The sequence below is a fragment of the Podarcis melisellensis genome (assembly GCF_964234715.1).
Source record: "Podarcis melisellensis genome assembly, chromosome: 16".
In the NCBI taxonomy this organism is placed as follows: Eukaryota; Metazoa; Chordata; class Lepidosauria; order Squamata; family Lacertidae; genus Podarcis; species Podarcis melisellensis.
Window position 1 is genome coordinate 14,710,239 of NC_138533.1, and position 18,092 is coordinate 14,728,330.

The window sequence follows — 18,092 nt, forward strand, 5'->3', positions numbered from 1 at the left end:
AACCCTCAATTTACTGCATTCAGAGACTATACTGAGAAACTGGAGGAGGCGAGGAGAATGGAAGGTCCGGGGTTCACCTCGGGTTCAAATCCATTTGTGCGCTTGACTTTCGTGAGGGGGAAACCCATGGCAACGAAGGCACTGGTCCGTCATGACTGCTTTGCCATCTCCATGGCCACAGAGACCATAGAAGGGTTACGGAAAGGGAGAGGGAGAGAGCAACAGATGCTGCCTGGTTGTAACAGGCTGGCTTTTGCACACAAGGCAGTCTTGCTGGTTCCAGAAATTTACCTCCCATTTGTTCTCGCGAACAATCGGCTTGCAGGCCGTTTGGGGGGGGGGACAAACAAAAAGCTTGCAAAAAGGGAATCGGAAAGCGTGAGAGGCAGTAATTTTGCAAAAAGAAAAAGAGAAAAGGTGGGGGCTTCACTCTGGGAGCTGGAGAGATGGGGGGGGGGATATAATGAATAGAATCAAAGCTGCAAAGAGCTTCTGTCTCCAGTCTCCCCCAGTTAGAGAACGTTCTGCTTTCAGGGTAGAAAACAAAACACTACACTTGGGTTATATTTGGCAAACAAGCCATGTTTGCAGTGTTTCCATCACCACCAAGGCAGACACATTGCTTCACTTCTTCAAAACCCAATTTTTCTGTGAACTCCACCCCCTCAACACACACACACACACACACACAGAGAGAGAGAGAGAGAGAGAGAGAGAGAGAGAGAGAGAGAGAGAGAGTCAAATAATCCACAATGGGCTTTCGTGCTATTTTAAAATAAGTTTAATATCAGTTGCAGGGGAGCCCAAATCTGATCAGGACTGCAGTGCTGGCAGAGGAGGCGTTAACTCTCATCCCTGTGGCGATTTTCTTCCACATATGGATACCTATGCTTTTTCATTAAAGCTGCAAAGAGCTACTTCAAGAGAGCCATTTGCAATGGGAAATTGAAGTTCCCCAAACCCCAGAATTGTGCTTCCAAAGGGTTTCTCCCTTGCACTGTAAAACTCAAAAAAACAAACCAACCTGGATCTCCCATAGCACATCCTAAAGCATAAGAACAGCCTTTTGGATCGGGCCAAAGGCCCATGTAGTCCAGCATCCTGCTCTCACAGTGGCCAGCCAGATACTGGTGGGAAGCTGTCAAGCAGGACCCGAGTGCAGTAGCACTCCCCCGACCTGTGATTCATAGAATCGTAGAATTGTAGAGTTGGAAGGGACCACAGAGGTCATCTAGTCCAACCCCCTGCTATGCAAGAATCTTTTGCCCAATTTCTGACAACTAGATATTCAGAAGTACACTGCCTCTAACAGTGGAGGCGGAACACAGCCATTGTAGCTAGATCTCATCATGAATTGGTCCAGTCCTCCCACGTTACTCACAATGGTCACCATCACTGTCTCCTGTGGGAGTGAGTTCCATAGTTTAACTATGCACTGCATAAAGAAGTACCATCTTTTGTCTGTCCCGAATCCTCCAATATTCATTGGAAAGCAGCCACTAAGCACACATGTACGTATTAGCTTTACCCATCAGCCTTGCCTCTCCCCTGTGGATAGCTCAGTTGTCATGGGTAAAATCAGGGTAATGGGTTCAAGCTCCACATTGGGTGAAAGATTCCTGCATTGCAAGGGGTTGGTCTGGATGACCCTTGTGGTCCCTTCCAGCTCTACAGTTCTAGGATTCCCTCCTCCTTTCATGCTGTTTGTCTCCCCAGCACCACCACCAACATCCATCTGCTTCCTTCTTTTTAACAGTTCATACACAGCACAGATGGGGAACCTTATTTCAGCCTGAGGGCCACATTCCCTTCTGGGCAGCCTTCCAAGGGCCATATGCTCGAGGTGCACAGGGCCAGAAGCAAAAGTGGCCAGAGCAACTAATTGAAACGTTACCTTTGCAGTTTCTACACCACGTTCTCTGGTTAGGCAAGCAGGAAGCATCATCAAGTGTTCGAAGACACACTTCAGCCAAGCAAAAACAGAGGAAATGTGCGAAGCAGCACCAGTCCTGGGAAGGCCCTGAGGGCGAGACAGAGAACTCTTGAGGGCCACATTTGGCCCCTGGGCCCAAGGCTCCCCACCCCTCCCTGATATAAGTTGCTGGTGCTGTATCATAAATAGCTTGGGGGGACATAAAAATAAATATTCACAATATTTGAATTCAGGGCTCCTTTTGAATTTGTTTAAATACAACACAGCTTTCTAGTGAATTCTGGAGAACCCACAGTGAAACACCAGATTGGAGTATCCAATTCTTGAAACAAACCCAGTACGCATCTGGCGAGGAGTCAGTCCTCAAGGAAGCCATGCTATCAAGGAGAGATTTTTAAACTTGCCTTAAGGCCAAAGATGCTCCAAAGAAGCTGCAGCAACAGTCTCTGCCCAAAAGTCACTAGGGACGCTGAAAATGGCTTTCTTGGCGAAGCCTGCCCCTATTCGAGTGTCACCTTTTGTCATGTGCCGTGGGACTGACAGCATCCTAGCATCCTGGCGGGGTCCCCTTGCGAAGCGGCCTTTGCAGCGACAGATGGGCCGGATGAGAAACGGCTGCCAAACAGCCAGTTGCCTGGGGACAATGCCAGGCCACGGTTTGTTAGTTTAACAAGCCTCTATTTATTCTTCCCCTGAAGATGCTGAAATGGGGCTTTGTCTGCTTTGCTGGACAGCCAACTACAGAAGCGGCCAGGATGGTGCAGGAAAAACCAAGCACAGGAAGGGCCAAAAGAGGAGAGCCACAGCCACGAGGCAACCCTCTCTTCTGAACAATATAACCAAATACTGTAACAGGAATCCAGGAAGCTGCCTTATACCATTGGTCCATCTCACTCACTATTATCCACACTGACAAGCAGTAACTTTCTCAAACTTCAGGCGATGGTCTCTCTCCTGTCCTACCTGGAGATGCCAGGGATTGATTGAACCAAGGATCTTTTGCTTGCATGTGCTCTGCCACTGACCTGCAGCCCTTCCGCTAAAAGGAAAGTAAGATTCCAGTCCTCATGGTTCTGAATAAAGAGTGGATTCCAATAGGGACACAGGGAGCTGTCTTGTCCTGAATCAAAACATGGGTTTAACTAGCTCACTGATGGGCAGTGGCTCCCGGCAGTTTCAAGCAGAGGTCCTTCCCATGCCTACCTGGAGATGCCAGGTGTTGAACCTGGGACTTCTGCATGCAAAACAGGTGCTCCACAGCTAAACCACAGTCCTCTCTATGCTATTGGCTGCTAGGTCACCACTGAGGAGTGTTGGCCGGTAAATAAACCAATTTAACATCCCATCTTCCTTCCATCAGAGAAGGAGAAACACACACAGGGGAAATGGAAATAGTATGAACTATGGACTAAGGTTCAGATCTTGGCGTTTCTAGTTAAAAGGATCAGGTAGCAAGTGATGGGAAAGGCACCTTCTCTGCTTAGGACCCTGCCATCCATCAAAGCAGGTGATCCTGATCTAGATAAATAGTGTGATGTGTTATAAGGCAGCTCCCTAAACTGCACCAGCCACAGCCAACCTGTATGACTCAGAATCTTTTCCCATGAAATTCCAGCACAGGAATGCCTCCCTTAACTATTCATTAACATGGCCATATTACCAGCTTAAGAACTTAAATGAGATATCCTGACTCCTGTTTACATTCCAACGCTCGAAACACAGCTTCCTCCTCCCTCCAGCACGGGACAATCTGTGACGACTGCTCAGAGTGCCATGCCGCCCTTCCCATCAATGAGCAGCGCAACATCGTCCCCGCCACTCCCGCTACAAAGAATGTACAACAACACACACCTCTTCGCTGTTGAGGTTTTCTTCTCCAACCCATCAATTAACCATCAGCATTTCAGAATCCACACCCATAACATTTGTTCACGAGGGTAACTTAACAGATGCTTATTAATTTATTGCTTTGCTTCCAATACAAGTTTCAGTAGCAGGGTGTGTTTTTGTGTGTAGAACCTGCCAAGAGCACCCAAGACAGGCCCATCTCAGCTTTTGTCGAAACGGAGTGCTGCATTATAAGGAGGAAAGCCTGCATTCTGCAAGATGCTCTTTGAAAGCTGGGAGGAATTATATTACTAGTGAAGCTGCACCAAAGGATCTCACACAGGTGTGTGCGCGCACATCTATGCCTGCACACGCACCGCCAGTCACCCAATTTAACAGCAAAACACTCTCTTATGTACAAAAAGGCTGCGCTTTCAAAGTCACAGGTCCCCCTCCGCCGGCCGCCTTTCTCATTACGTCAGGATTTCCTGTCTGCCGGAATCCTGCAACGGAGCACCCACATCTGCCGTCTGGTGCTTCTCCATCACCTGCAGGACGTCGTCCAAAATTGACGGTCCCAAGTCCACGTGAAGGGAGAGCAGGGAGCCCGCGTGGGACATGAAAGCCTTGTCTTTGTTTTCTTCCCCTGAGAACCCATTCACAGAGGCCGGGCACTTGCCGTTGGCGGTGCCAAGGGGTTCCGAAGTCCTAGCAGACACAGCGCAGGGAGGACTCAGCGCAAGGTCATTCGTCTGGGGAGCGGCTTGGGCTTTGTCGTCGAGGTGCAGGCGCGGCGGTTTGGGCGGGGCTTGAGCAGAAGGCAGGGTCAGTGCCTGCAAGCCACCGATGACCGGCAGGGAGATGGCGTTTTTGAGGAGAGGGGAGGGGATGTCCGAAGGCGGCGGATCGTAACCCGAGATGGTAGCGGTCCTCGAGAACTCGAAGGGCACCATGTACTGGCTGGTGCCACCTGGACTCACGTTGCCCTCTGTCCTGGGCAGGAGGTGGAACTTCCCTTGGAGAAATGAGATGTCACCAAACATGTCGTTCTCCCCACCGCTGCCGATATGAATCGTGTGCCGGAAGTCCCCTAGCGGTGGGCTGATCATGTCTGAAGAGAGGATGTCTCGCAGTTTCTCCTTCTTGCCCCTCCTGCTTCCTCTTTTCAGGTAGATGGGCACTTTGGTGGTGGACATCTTTGTCGACTGCTGTAAAGGAGAGGAGGGGGGAAGAAGAAGGGCCGTTCAGTGCTGGCGCTTCAGATTCAAAACAATCATCATCAAGTCAAAACCAGGCTGGTTAAAAGGTGGAGAGTCCTTGCAAGACAGGAGGTTATCAGCCACAATGGGATCGGCTTTCAGTTGGACATGAGCCACTAACAAATTACCTAGAGGTAAGTTGATTCTGCTGGCAGGACGTGACCTTATGAAGGATTCCCCGGCAGCCGTGCACCTGAGAAGTTCGCCAATGCAGAGGCCGAGTCGCGGGAGATTCCAACAGAACTTCAAGAAGTCAATACAAGAGGGAAACCCCAGAGCCACCTCAGGCTGGATAAATTCCTTCCTTCATAACCAGAATCTGTCTGCAGTTCTGCTAAGGAAGAAGAAAAGAGTGATTGAAATTAAGTTAAGAATTCTGTTTTAACAATCGTCCAGTTGTAATTTAAGCCCAACCATAGAAGGATGGACTACATCTCAAGGGTAGAGCATCTGCTTTGCATGCAGAAGGTCCCAGGTTCAATCCCTGATGGGGAATCCTATTCACCCAGAGGACCACATTCCCTTCTGAGATCCCTATTTCCGTGGTGGGTGGGGCCAGAAGCAAAAGTGGGCAGAGCAATGAGCACACATTTTACCTTTGTGCAGCAGGCTAGTTTCTACACCAGGTGTTGGGAATCTTTGGCCCTCCAGGTATTGCTGAGCTACTATTCCCATCAGCCATCGCAAGAATGGCCAATGGCCAAGGATGATGGGAGTTGTAGTCTAGCAGTTTCTGTAGGGCTGAAGGTTCCCCCCTACATATTCTACACTCAACACCTCTCTATCCTCCCTCCAGGAAGCATTATCAGACTACATTCAGGCCAAGCAAAAACACGGCTGGTGAGGAGCATGGCCGGGGGAGAGTCCCGAGGACCACATAGGGAGGCTTGGAGGGCCACATCCATTCTCTAGGCCTGTGGTTCCTCATCCCTGAACTAAGAGCTCTCTTTGCTCACCTCATAAGGGCCAAATCTGAAACCTATGTTGTTTGGGATTGGAAGCATTTCTTGCTGCCTTGGGCCCGTCAAGGTCATCTCCCTCTCCTTCCCAGAATGCCTTCAGGAAGGGCTGGCGTGACCAGGCAGGAGACACTTCCTATTCATCTGACCCCCTCCCCAGGCATAGAGTGAGGAAAAGGAGCAGCAATGTCCCATGAAGGGCCTGGCTGCTGGATCAGACCAAAGGCCAACAACAACAACAACAACAACAACAACAACAACAACAACAATAATAATAATAATAATAATATACACCATTAGGCACCAGGCCTTTGCCTGATTAACACATTATACCCCTTTTAGATGTTTGTGGAAGGGGGTCCATCATCCCATTCTTACAGTGGCCTGCCAGCTGCCCATTGGGAGCCCCACTACACAGGCCCTGAGGGCCAACATGCTCTCCCAGTTTTGAATTCCCAGTAACTGATATTCAGAGCAATACTTTTGCTGCTCATTTTAAAACAGATTTTCTCTTCACTGTGTTTGTTCAGTTTTTCGAGCACCACTTAGAGGCAGAGGTGGCAATTAAGCAGCATACAGTGGTACCTCGGGTTAAGTACTTAATTCGTTCCGGAGGTCCGTTCTTAACCTGAAACTGTTCTTAACCTGAAGCACCACTTTAACTAATGGTGCCTCCTGCTGCTGCCGCGCCGCTGAAGCACGATTTCTGTTCTCATCCTGAAGCAAAGTTCTTAAACTGAAGCACTATTTCTGGGTTAGTGGAGTCTGTAACCTGAAGCGTACGTAACCTGAGGTACCACTGTACCTGTTTTTGAAATAAATAACAACTAAAACGGCTGATCCCAGCGCCATTTGGCAGGGGCTCTGCTCCCTGAGGCATTAAAAAGCAAGGACACCCCAGTCCATGTGGCCTGGCCGGGTCTGAACAAGCGAGAGCGTTCTGCGGCCGACTCGAAACAGGTGGCTGCTCTGTCAGGGGTGGGCTGATGGATAAAGTGGCCTTTTGTCTGAGCGCCTGGTAGGGCGCTGGTGCACACCAAAGCCTCAAGAGCATTGGCTCGGCGCACTGCTGACAGAGCAGGTTATCACGAGCAACTGTTTAACGGACGAGCCAGGAAGGGAAGGATTTAAAAGGGGAAACGGGCCTCATTTGCAACAACCGCAGAAAAGCAATCCAGGCAGCTTTCTCTCTCTCTCTCTCTCTCTCTCTCTCTCTCTCTCTCTCTCTCTCTCTTTGCAAGCGGAGGGTAGACAACAGAGAACAATACGCCAGCGGCTGAAAGAAGCTGGGCCCACAGCTCCGATGCGCTGCTTTGGACAATCGCCACTTGTTCTCTTGCCCCACCAAATGCCACACACAAACAGCCATGCCTCTGGGCTCAAAAGCACCTCCGCCGAGGTCACCAACCCAGAAAAAGCAGCACAGCTTGAAGCAAAAGCAGCGGCAGATTTGAGGTTTTCCTCCAGACTTCCTCCAAAGAGGTTAGACGGGTCAGAGTTCATTGGTTAGAGCACCTGCTTTGCAGGCAGAAGGTATTGGGTTCAATTCCTGGTATCTCCAGGTAAGGTAAAGGTAAAGGGACCCCTGACTATTAGGTCCAGTCGTGGTCGACTCTGGGGTTGCAGCGCTCATCTCGCTTTATTGGCTGAGGGAGCCGGCGTACAGCTTCCGGGTCATGTGGCCAGCAGGACTAAGCCGCTTCTGGCGAACCAGAGCAGCGCACGGAAACACCATTTACCTTCCCACCAGAGCGGTACCTATTTATCTAATTGCACTTTGACGTGCTTTCGAACTGCTAGGTTGGCAGGAGCAGTCCCGACTCAAATCCAGGAGAGCTGCTGGCAGTTGGCGTGGACCAGGCTTCTCCAACCAGATGCCCACCGGGCGCTTTGGACTACAAGGCCTATCAGCCCCAATCAGCAACTGTCAAGAATGATGGGAGATGTAGACCAACAACATCTGAGGAGCACCAGGTTAGGAAAGGCAAGTGCAGGGCTTGGTATCAGGCGATTTTCTACATACCTAGGACTTCATCTGCATCATAGATTTAAAGCTGTACGATACTACTTGAAACAGTCATGGCTTCTGCCAAAGAACCTTGGGAACTGTAGTTTCTTGAAGATGCCGAGAGTTGGTAGGAGACTCCCCTCACAGAGCTACAATTCCCAGAGTTCCCTGTGAAGATGGATTGGTTGTTAAACCACTCAGGGAATTATAGCTTTGTGAGGGGAATAGGGGGCCTCATATGGCAGCTCCCTTGACAAACTGCAACTCCCAGGATTCTCTGAGGGGAAAGTCCTGGCTGGGTTTTTTTTTGGGGGGGGACACCATGATTCATCCTTAAATGTATAGTGTAGATGGGGCCTAGGTCAGGCAGAGGATGTGAACATCCACCTTTAAAAAGCCAAAAATATCCAGGGACTAACAAGGTTTCCCATTTATCCTGCCCCGACCCCCTTCCGCCCCCCACCCAATTTAAATTTTGCAAACCCACGAAAAGAGTGTATGGGGAATTTGCAAGACATTTCTAAAGGGTTCCCTGCCTGAGCAACCGACCCCACGTTCTTCCAAGATTCCACTAGGTGGCTGTGTAAGTCCAGGTAAGTCACATTTCTGAAAGGAGCAACTCTGGCTCCTCTCAAGAGCAACCACAAACCACCAACCAATTCTTTAAACCAGAGATAAGGAACCTGTGGCTCTCCCGATGCTGTTGGGCTTCCAGCTTCCTTGATCTTTGCCCATGTTGTCTAGGGCAGATGGGAACATAGACCATGAGACAAGGAACAAATTCCAGTTCACGTTTGTCCCTTTAGAAAACGGACCATTTCAGGTTTACAGTTCAATTCAAGTTCGTCCCAATCATCCTCGGCAATGTTCTCCCTGGCATTCATAATGCTACAAGTTGCTGAGCTAAAGTGTAAAAAGGACTGAAGACTAAGGAAACGCCCGTGTAGCGGAAATGTGAATCGATTCACTTATTTTATTTATTTATTTATTGCCAACAGTTATGCCCTTTCAGCTTAAAGGCTTACAAGAGACTAAAACATGAAAAAACACAATAAGAGAATGAACTTGAACTAGAAATTGTCCCAAGTTCTACTGCAAAAAGAAGAACTTAATTTAGTTCACCTGGCAATTGTGGGAACTTTCAGGTGTATTTCAGAGATTTAAAAAAAATAATTCAGCAAGCTTCGTTAGGCCAAACTAGTTAATCCCAAGCACTATATCCCACCCTCGTCTCCAAAGACATCAGGCCAGCGTACTGGCTAACTTATCTGCCTCTTATCCTTGCAACAACCATAGGTGAGGATGAAAGAGACAGGTTAATTTGAACCTGGGTCTTCCAAATCCTATTCAGACACACTCTAACCCCACAGGCCACATTGGTTTGCAATCAGCTTAGCTGGCACGGCTTCCAAAGATTCTCTGTGCAAACTGAATCCCTATCAAGTTGCAGTTCTCTGACCAAAGACTAACTTCTGATTAGACATGCACAAGACTGGGACACTGAACCGTTATTAAGACGGTGGTGCAGTTGTGGCTTCTCATTCCAAGCTACTTGGGCACTGCACTCACCAAGGGTGCTGCTTCCAGGTGGCGTTCAATCGTATACCGCCAAATTCAGGTTGCACAAGTTGATTTGGAGCTCTTGCACAACCAACACACTGTCCATCCCCACGCCACAGAAATCCAAATTTTTGCAGAGAAAATGCATTAACCCTTGCTTGATGAAACGTCATCTAAACTCCCCAAAAATCTGAACGAATACTCAGGAAACAGGTCGCACGCCATATCACCTCCCTGCAAACAGATTGGGATGAACGTTCCACATTTTCACCAAAATGGACACGCACTTTCATCCCTTGTAACCTTTTGCCTCCCCCATCCTTCCCTCCTTTGGTTCTCTCCCCATCAATGAATTTTAGATTGTGATATCAGCCAATCTAAAATTGCCCATGGGGTATCAGCTCCGGCCAAGGCACAACAGATAGCAGCAACAATCAGGGGAAAGAAAAACGTAACATCTTGCAAGGACAGGAAGAAATACCAAGGACAATATAATTGCCACCCACAAGAAGAACAAGGATATAGTCTGAGTTCCTCACTTGAAGTTTTATAAATCATTTAATGTGTCGACATGAATAGAAGTTATTAATATTGCAGTGGTTGAATAAGGGATTATTATTATGACCGGAATGTAATGAAATCTAATAAGATTTTGGAACGCAGAAATAAAGAAAACCATCAAATCTAGAATGTGGGGGCCCTCACTCTAACTAAATTATATAATTTGCTAATTGAATGATTGGTATTAATAATTGTATTATAAAGTGGTATTGTTATAATGAGGCTATTATTGGACTGTAATTGAAAACTAATAAAAATTTATTACAAAAAATAATAATATTGGAACGGGGTGCCAAATTGAATAAAATATGGGGGGGAGGTAAGCTGCACACTACATAATTGATCGCATGATGCAGTTCACAGACACCGTTTTAGTGGCAACGCTCATCAACTTATGGGGAGGGGAAAAGGACCTCAAGCCCTAGGAGTCAGCTCCTATGGATTGGAAGCAGCTCAGGGCAGGGACCCAGCCTTTGCTGCTTATGTTATTGTGAGTTGTGCACCAATTAATGGTGCTGAATAAATGCAGTACAAAGGAAGCGAGAGCAGGTGGCAACAGCAGCAGCAACAACAAAGGCTTGCAAGTGATCATGAAAGCACTTTTCGAGCAGTTTGAAGATGCACCTCGAGGTGTCAGAGCAGCTGCACAGAGGGAGAACAAGAATGAGATGGGCAGACACCTGCTATGGGGCTGTTTTAGCCTGGAGAAATGATGGCCTGACGTTCTTCAAAGACCTAAAAGGCTTCCATATAAAAAGAAGGCAAAGACTTCATCCCCAGGGTGCAGCAGGACTAGATTTAAAATGGGCTGAAGTTAGAAAGGAGATTTTGGTTGAACTTTGGGGGCGGGGCTCTCCTTTTTACTGTGCATTAGTGATCGTTTGCGCTCACGATGGAAGTTACCCGCGATTCCACTTTCAGGACAATTTGCACCCACCAAAGCTGCAGAGCAGCTTTCCAATCGGGGAATGTCCCATAACTTCCTGCTGAAATTCTGTAACTTTTCGTACTGCAAATGTACCAGAGGGTAGGGGGTCCATTGTCCTGTTCTGGGGCTCCGCTCTGTCCGTGACTAGAAAGCACAAGTCCAAGCTGTTTCATGCTTGACCCACCCTTTCTAGTCATAGGTCTGAGTGGTTTTCCCCTTGCCCCACTCCTTAGGGGAAACCTGCTCTTCAGTGCTAAACCAGAGCAAACTCAAATTGCTGTTTGCTCTGATTGAGCGCTAAAGAGCACTTTCCCCCAGGATGAAAGCAGCAGGACGAGAGGCAGTGTGGATGAGCCCCTTGTTGCACTATAGCTCAAAGTGTGCCCTTGCAGCCAACAGTGGAATGATGTGGCCTGTATAAATCCACTATCATTGCATCAATGAAATGTTGCACAATGCACTTGTAAAGGGCGGTCAGAATACTCTTTATTACTATGTTATTGGATTAGCATTTTAGATATTTTTTATTATACAGTATTTTTTTAAAAATTCTGGTTTTAGTTTTTTCATTTGTTGTAGTATCAAGATGTCATCAGATGTCAAGGAGATAAAGAACTACACAGCTTTTAGAAGACATCTAAAGGCAGCCCTGTATCGGGAAGTTTTTAATGTTTGACACTTTACTATGTTTTCATATGTGCTGTAAACTGCCTAGAGTGGCTGGGGAAACCCAGTCAGATGGGCAGGGTATAAATAATAAAATTATTATTAGGCTTTTTTGAAGGTAAAAAGCCACTGATAGATAGATAGATTAATATGGTAGCTTCCTAGTTCTACCACTAACTGCCTAGAAATCTGCCAGGAAATCCATATCTACTTTCTGCGTGTTATGTCAGTGGAAGTCTTCCAGCAGCGGCTTGACCAAGCTCTCATGGGGTGCCCTTCGCCTGGATTTCCTGCCCCAAGCAGGGGAATGGGCTGTATGTGGCCTCCTTCAACTTTAGGGTCCTGTGAATCAGTGTTAGAAACTCAGACACATGGCTCCTTAAACCAGGGTTTAAGGCTACAGTCACCAAAATGGAATGTCTAGTTGCCATTTGGGGACCAGACAGCTCGAAAGTCATATTTTTTTATTACAACTTTTTGATTTCTGAAATTCGCTCCGATTGCGCAGATAAAATATCATGGATAGAATTTTACAGGTTGTGTGTGAAAACAGGCGAGAACCAAGGATCCCCAGGCATGATGGTGGAGACATCAGGCGCCATCCTGGTACCCAGGTATCTTCACTTGGACGCTGCTGTCTGTGAAAAGCAATATTGGGAGGCTGTGAAACTGCAGCAAAATGTGCTCAACTCCTTCCCTGCAGACTGTTTCTTTCTGATCCAAGCCGCCTTTCCGCTTGCTAGCACTCATGACAGCTAAATAAACCCCCACATGGTCAGAGGCTTTATGCTGCTGACCAACAGAGGATGAGGGACACATGAACGGCAGAAGGCTGCTGTCTCCATGCTCTGCTTAGATGGATTTCCTGGAGGCATTTGGCCAATCAGGGGTTAGAAACAGGATACTGGACATCTAAGAGAATTGGGTGACCTATTCCAATAGGAATTATCAAAGAGAACCTCCATACTCAGATGCAGTCCATCTCCAAGAACCCAGGTGTTAGGGAGATGAACAACAGGGGGTGGCTAAAGCAGTCTGAACACTTGCAAGCAGAACACAAATGTTAAAAACCACCATCAAATCACAGCTCACCCCCATTTACACAGGTGTGTCCTCCTGCAATTTGTTTTTCTTCCCCCCATGAAAAAAAACAACCCTGAAGTTTCATGAGGACCAGCACCTTAAACCAACCTGATCTGTGATTTTTACTGTGCAGTAAAAACTTTTTTTTAAGAGATCCCATGTAAAAATTCTAGAGACTCCGTTTTCATTTTACCACACCTGATGTTTATCCAGCTCCCTTGGGAAAGTGACGGGGTGGGGGGGGGTGTTTGTCTGTCAGCAGGTAAGGAGATGGGGAGAGCAGGGCGCACTGCCTCCAAATGTGCCCAGAGGTCCAAACATGCCAACCACCCATGTTTCCTGCTTTTACGACGGTCCCCATTTGAAGCACAGGAGGACTCCCATATGAGTACATAAAGACATATGCACAGGGAGAGAAGCATGGGAACCCATGGGGATTTTCCCCTGGCAAGGATGCAGGCAGAGCAAAACACTGAATGAAGAGAGGGGGCTAACACCTCACAAAACCAACGAGAATTGTTCCCGGACATTTGCCTAGCGACTGAAAACGCTTACGAAGAAAAGGCTTCCATCCAGCTTCCTCTGCCCCCCTCCCCCGGCACTATGTCATTTATGTGCCGTGCCCAGTTAGCCCACCCACCGACCCCTCTGTATCCATTTCAGACTTCCCACAGCCCAAGTAGCATCCAAAGATAGCTCCAGCAGAGGGGAGCGGGTTTCTAAAGTTACAAAGCAGCTCCCCGCCCTCCGCCAAGGTATTGTCCAATCTAAGGCCCTGATGCAAGTTTCACGTGTGCTCACCTGTTCTGTGAAATCAATGCCATTCAATTCGGATGGGTCTTTAATAGCTGGGCAGCAAGGGAAAGGGCTATATATTGGGGGCAACTTGGGGAGGGGGGGTGAAAGTAGGGTGGACACTTGCAGAGGGCTTTATATAGCCCAGAAGATGAATCTCTGGGGGGTCTGGTGGTGGGGAGAGAGAGAGAGAAAGCACTACAATGACGCCAGCTTCTAAACCCGAGAGTTTATAGTTACTCTGCCAGGCCTGGAAGCTCAGAGACGCCCTCCTGACCACCACACCCCTGTTGTAAAAGGTCCAAGATTTATTTCACACACAGGCACACACACAAATGTAGCCAGGTTCCATTCCTTAAATACAGAGAGGTGTGGAAAGCTGGGCCAAGACAGATGGGAACAGACATGTCTGCTTGCCATCTGGCCAGTTTTTAATTTATATTTAAGAGAGAGAGAGATTGGTTGTTGTTTTTCACTTTTCTTTTTTAAAAAAGAGATCTGTCTTCTGCCCCTGTATTATTCCAGAATTATCACAGTTAAAACAAAACAGCTGACATTACATGATCAAGTGTTCCTTTCTAAAATGCAAAGTGCCAGGATTTCCAACGTACCCAGCTAGGCCCGGCCTGAGCTGCTCTTATGCCTTCTACTTCATTTGCTTCCAAGGCCATCCCAGAATTAATATCCCCTGGGCTACTTGCAAATAAGGCAATGGGCTGCATCCAATGCTATTCCTGCTCAGAGGGGACCCACTGAAGTTAATGAGGATGAGTAACTTGGACCCATTCGATTCTCTGGGAAGAACTTAGCTGAACACAACCCAATATTAAAAACAGTACGCTATCGTAAAAAAACAATAAAAGAAAGCAAGGAAGTCAAGGATAGGAAGAAATGAAGAGGGGAAATTGTTCACATGAGCTGGATGAGCATCTAAGTGCAGGTAAGGGTGAACGAAATGAGTAAAATGGGGTCGGCACACTAGGGATACAAGGAACAGCTAAAGCAGCTTTTGCCAGCCTGATGCCACCCAGATGGTTTGGACCAGTAAAAAACATCTGGAGGGCACACAGTTGACAAAGGTTGGACTAAAGCATTTTTGACAGAGGCGGAGAACCTTTTTTCTAATGAGGGCAACGTCCTGGGCAAGGAGAAAACTTGCCAGGGTTACATGAGGGTGGAGTTGGCACCAAGAAAAATGGGAAGGATACCCCTTTCTCTCTTTTTCCACCATCTCCTTTCCTCTCTCCCTTTTACCACCCCATCCATCCAATTTTCCCCCACTGCCACCTGCATGAAATTAGACCGAGGGCCAAATGTGGCCCTCAGGCTGCCTCCACCCTCAATTTAGTGCTGTGTAGCTTAGAAAGAGGCAACAAGGAGAGGGGAGAGGGAGAGATAGATCTTGGGTCACCTAATAAAGTTTGACAGGCAGCACATTGAGAATCAGACACTTCTTTGCACAGCATGTTTAACTTAGCAGAAACTCCGGCCACAAGATGTTGCAATGGCAGGGACCACTGCCCAAAATGGCTGGGGTGTGGGGAAGACGCAATAAATTCCGGGTTGGGGGGGGGTTATCAGAGGCTATGAGTCAGGATTGTTAAATAGAACCTCCCCGTCTAAGAGAGAAATAGCAAGAAATAAATAAAGCGGGAAGGGGCTGTTGAATTTGCACCCTGTTATCAGGATTATCAGGGAGATCTGAGCAGCATCTGTCAGGAATAAGACTGGGGTCGTCCTCACGTAAAAATAAGGCCCACTCGACTCAACGGGTCTTCCTTCCGGATAGATATGTACAGGATTGTATCACTGGTGGACCTTTTTGCAAGTTTTCTGCGACCCTCCTTAGATCCAGTTGTTGTTGCTGCTGCTGCTATAGACACAGGAGCAGAGGCTGGTAAAGGTTGTTGGCAAAAAGCTGCCGGATGCAAAGTGAAGTTTTCTGCTTCGCACCCCGCCTGGTTGCTCAGGGAGGGGCTAGGAAGTAAGCAAACCCCACCAGCCGCTCTCCGCACTCCTTCCAGTAAACTCTCGTTCTTATGGCACACGCTGAATGTTGGATCCCCGGAGGGGAAGCTGGGAGATCCCGGAGCCAAGCTCTGTATCCTCCTTAGACACCCCGCGCCCGCCCCGCCGCGTGGCTCCCTAACCATTGCGCGCAGCGCCCGCCGCAAAAAAAACCCACACACACACCCCGTTCTAATTAATCTAGAATGATCTCAAACCCGCCAACTCTTGACATCTCCAAGGGGTAAGAAGCAAGGAAGTGAAGGCGCCTCTAACGACTCAGGAGCAGCTAACCCAAAACAGCACCCCAAAAAACTTTCCACCCCGCCCAGTATATCTCTTTTAAAAAACGGTGTTCATACTTCGCGACTGGGTCTGTGCTGTAGAATGTGGAACGATCAACGCGGAAGAAGGGTCGGGGTGAACAGAGTCGGGTAGAAGGAAAAGAGAGATCCCCCGGTTAGATTTTTACCAGGTAGGAACTGCAAGCCTTGGGCCTCTGAACATGTACAGAGTACCTTCCCCAAACACAGCAAATCCTCCTCTCCCTACAGCATCATAAGTTGGGCAAACCCTGAACCCCGGCATCTCTTCAGGGCGTTGTTAATGGGATGGATCCCTATCCAAGAGCCCACAATGATCTGGATCCCCACAATAAATACAGAGCCCCCCTGAAGATCTTGCGGGTCAGGGACGCAGCTTTTAACCAGGTCTCCCTCCCACCCCTGAACACTCCGTATTTTTAAAGGCAGTTTCCTCGTTCTCCTCTCCCAACGCGAAGCCGTTTACTCACCCCGGGCTCGCAGCTGGGCGGCGCCGGCTGCTCCTTTTCCTGCGGCAACTGACGAGCAAAGAAGGAGCGAGCTCCACTAGCCTGCAATTGCCACCCACCACAAAGCCCCGCCTCCCCGAGGCCACCAGCCAATCCAAGGCGGCTGCTCTGAGCCGAAAGCCCCGCCCTTCTCTCAGACTCCTCCCCTCGTCGCTTTTCTGCTTTTTTCTTTTTTAAATTGCATATTGCAACAGTCTTTTAAGGAAGCGAAACCCCTGGGCGTGTTGTGACCCAAGAGCCCCTGAGCGTGTGCAGAGGAACTTTGGTTTTCGCTGCAGCCGAAGAAGGCTACTTACAATCCCAGACTTTCCTCCAGGGGAAAAGGCGTTAGTTCAGCGCTGACGGCAGGGGCTTTTTGGGTTGCAGAAAAACCCAAATTCAAGCTCAGGAATCTCAGAATAAAAAATGATCAAGCAGCCTGATATGGGAAAGACCCGTCTCTGTGATCCTGGATAGCTGCAGCCAGAAAGAGTGGAAAATCCTGGGCTATATAGCTTCCTTTGTTTTCTGTAGAAATACCAGCAGCTTGGAAATTCAAGAGGAGGTATTTATTTTCCTGCTTTCATGGGGTTTTAAGTTGCCTTCTTCAGCTGTAGTCAAAGTTCCTCTGCACATGCTCAGGGGCTGTGATATGTTCAGCAGTAACAACCAAAACAAGATCCTTGAAAAAGCGTGGCACACCCGCAAGTAATCACATCCTGGGTTGTTGGTTTGAGATCCACATTAGGCAAAAGATTCCTGCATTATAGGGGGTTGAACCCTCACAGTCCCTTCCAACTCTACAATTCTATGAACTCCCACAAACATGAAATTCGGAGTCCAATCAGAATGCACTATTCTGAGTAGACGAGATCCCTGATGCCGCTCTTTCTAATTGTTCCCTTAACACAGGTGCCCTGCACCAGACACCTACTGCCTGTTCAAGAAAGAAAGAGAGCTCTGAAATCCCAAAAGCAAATACAGTGGTACCTCGGGTTACATACGCTTCAGGTTACATACGCTTCAGGTTACAGACTCCGCTAACCCATAAATAGTACCTCGGTTTAAGAACTTTGCTTCAGGATGAGAACAGAAATCGTGCTTTGGCGGCGTGGCAGCAGCAGGAGGCCCCATTAGCTAGAGTGGTGCTTCAGGTTAAGAACAGTTTCAGGTTAAGAACGGACCTCCGGAACGAATTAAGTACTTAACCTGAGGTACCACTGTACAATGAGGCAGCCTCACCCATGTTAAGTCAGGTTCAGACCAGGGGCCCTTCCACACTTCCACTTCTCCTATGATTTGACGTGATGTCAAGTTACAGGTCTGCTCGAGAGGGTTTGGGGGATTTTTTGTTTGTTTTGTCCCACTGCTTTTGCCAGGAAAACCCGTTGTTTACTGCTGAATTGGAACAAATGTCAATCTGCAAAAAACCCGATGGACATTTGTTCTAATTTGGCAGTAAACAGCGGGTTTTTCTGGGGAAAGTGGTGGGACCAAAAAAATAACCCTCTCAGACCCATGACTTGAAATCACGCTGGGATAACTCAGCTGGTAGGGTTTGAGCCCCACGTTGGGTGATAGATTCCTACGTTGCAGAGGGTTGGACTAGATGACCCTCAGGGTCCCTTCCAACTCTACAATTCTATGATTCTATGACAAATGGAAGCGTAGATGGGCCCTGAGTCATGCAACCTG

At 48.1% G+C, this 18,092-nt stretch overlaps 1 protein-coding gene across 4 annotated transcripts; it reads right to left on the reverse strand.

Moving 5' to 3' along the window:
• Window positions 1-766: 766 nt before the first annotated feature.
• On the reverse strand, window positions 767-16,481 carry CDC42EP2 (CDC42 effector protein 2). Of its 4 annotated transcripts, XM_081893124.1 has the most exons (3): window positions 16,380-16,481; window positions 5,148-5,350; window positions 767-4,968 (listed from the first exon to the last, which is right to left on the reverse strand). In XM_081893124.1, exon 3 carries the CDS (start codon window positions 4,954-4,956, stop codon window positions 4,234-4,236), a length of 723 nt encoding a protein of 240 aa, XP_081749250.1. In that variant the 5' UTR covers window positions 4,957-4,968; window positions 5,148-5,350; window positions 16,380-16,481; the 3' UTR covers window positions 767-4,233. The 4 variants fall into 4 exon arrangements, with proteins under 4 accessions (XP_081749250.1, XP_081749249.1, XP_081749252.1 ...); XM_081893123.1 differs by having other exon boundaries at window positions 767-5,350; XM_081893126.1 differs by lacking the exon at window positions 5,148-5,350 and having other exon boundaries at window positions 16,380-16,436.
• Window positions 16,482-18,092: the final 1,611 nt, after the last annotated feature.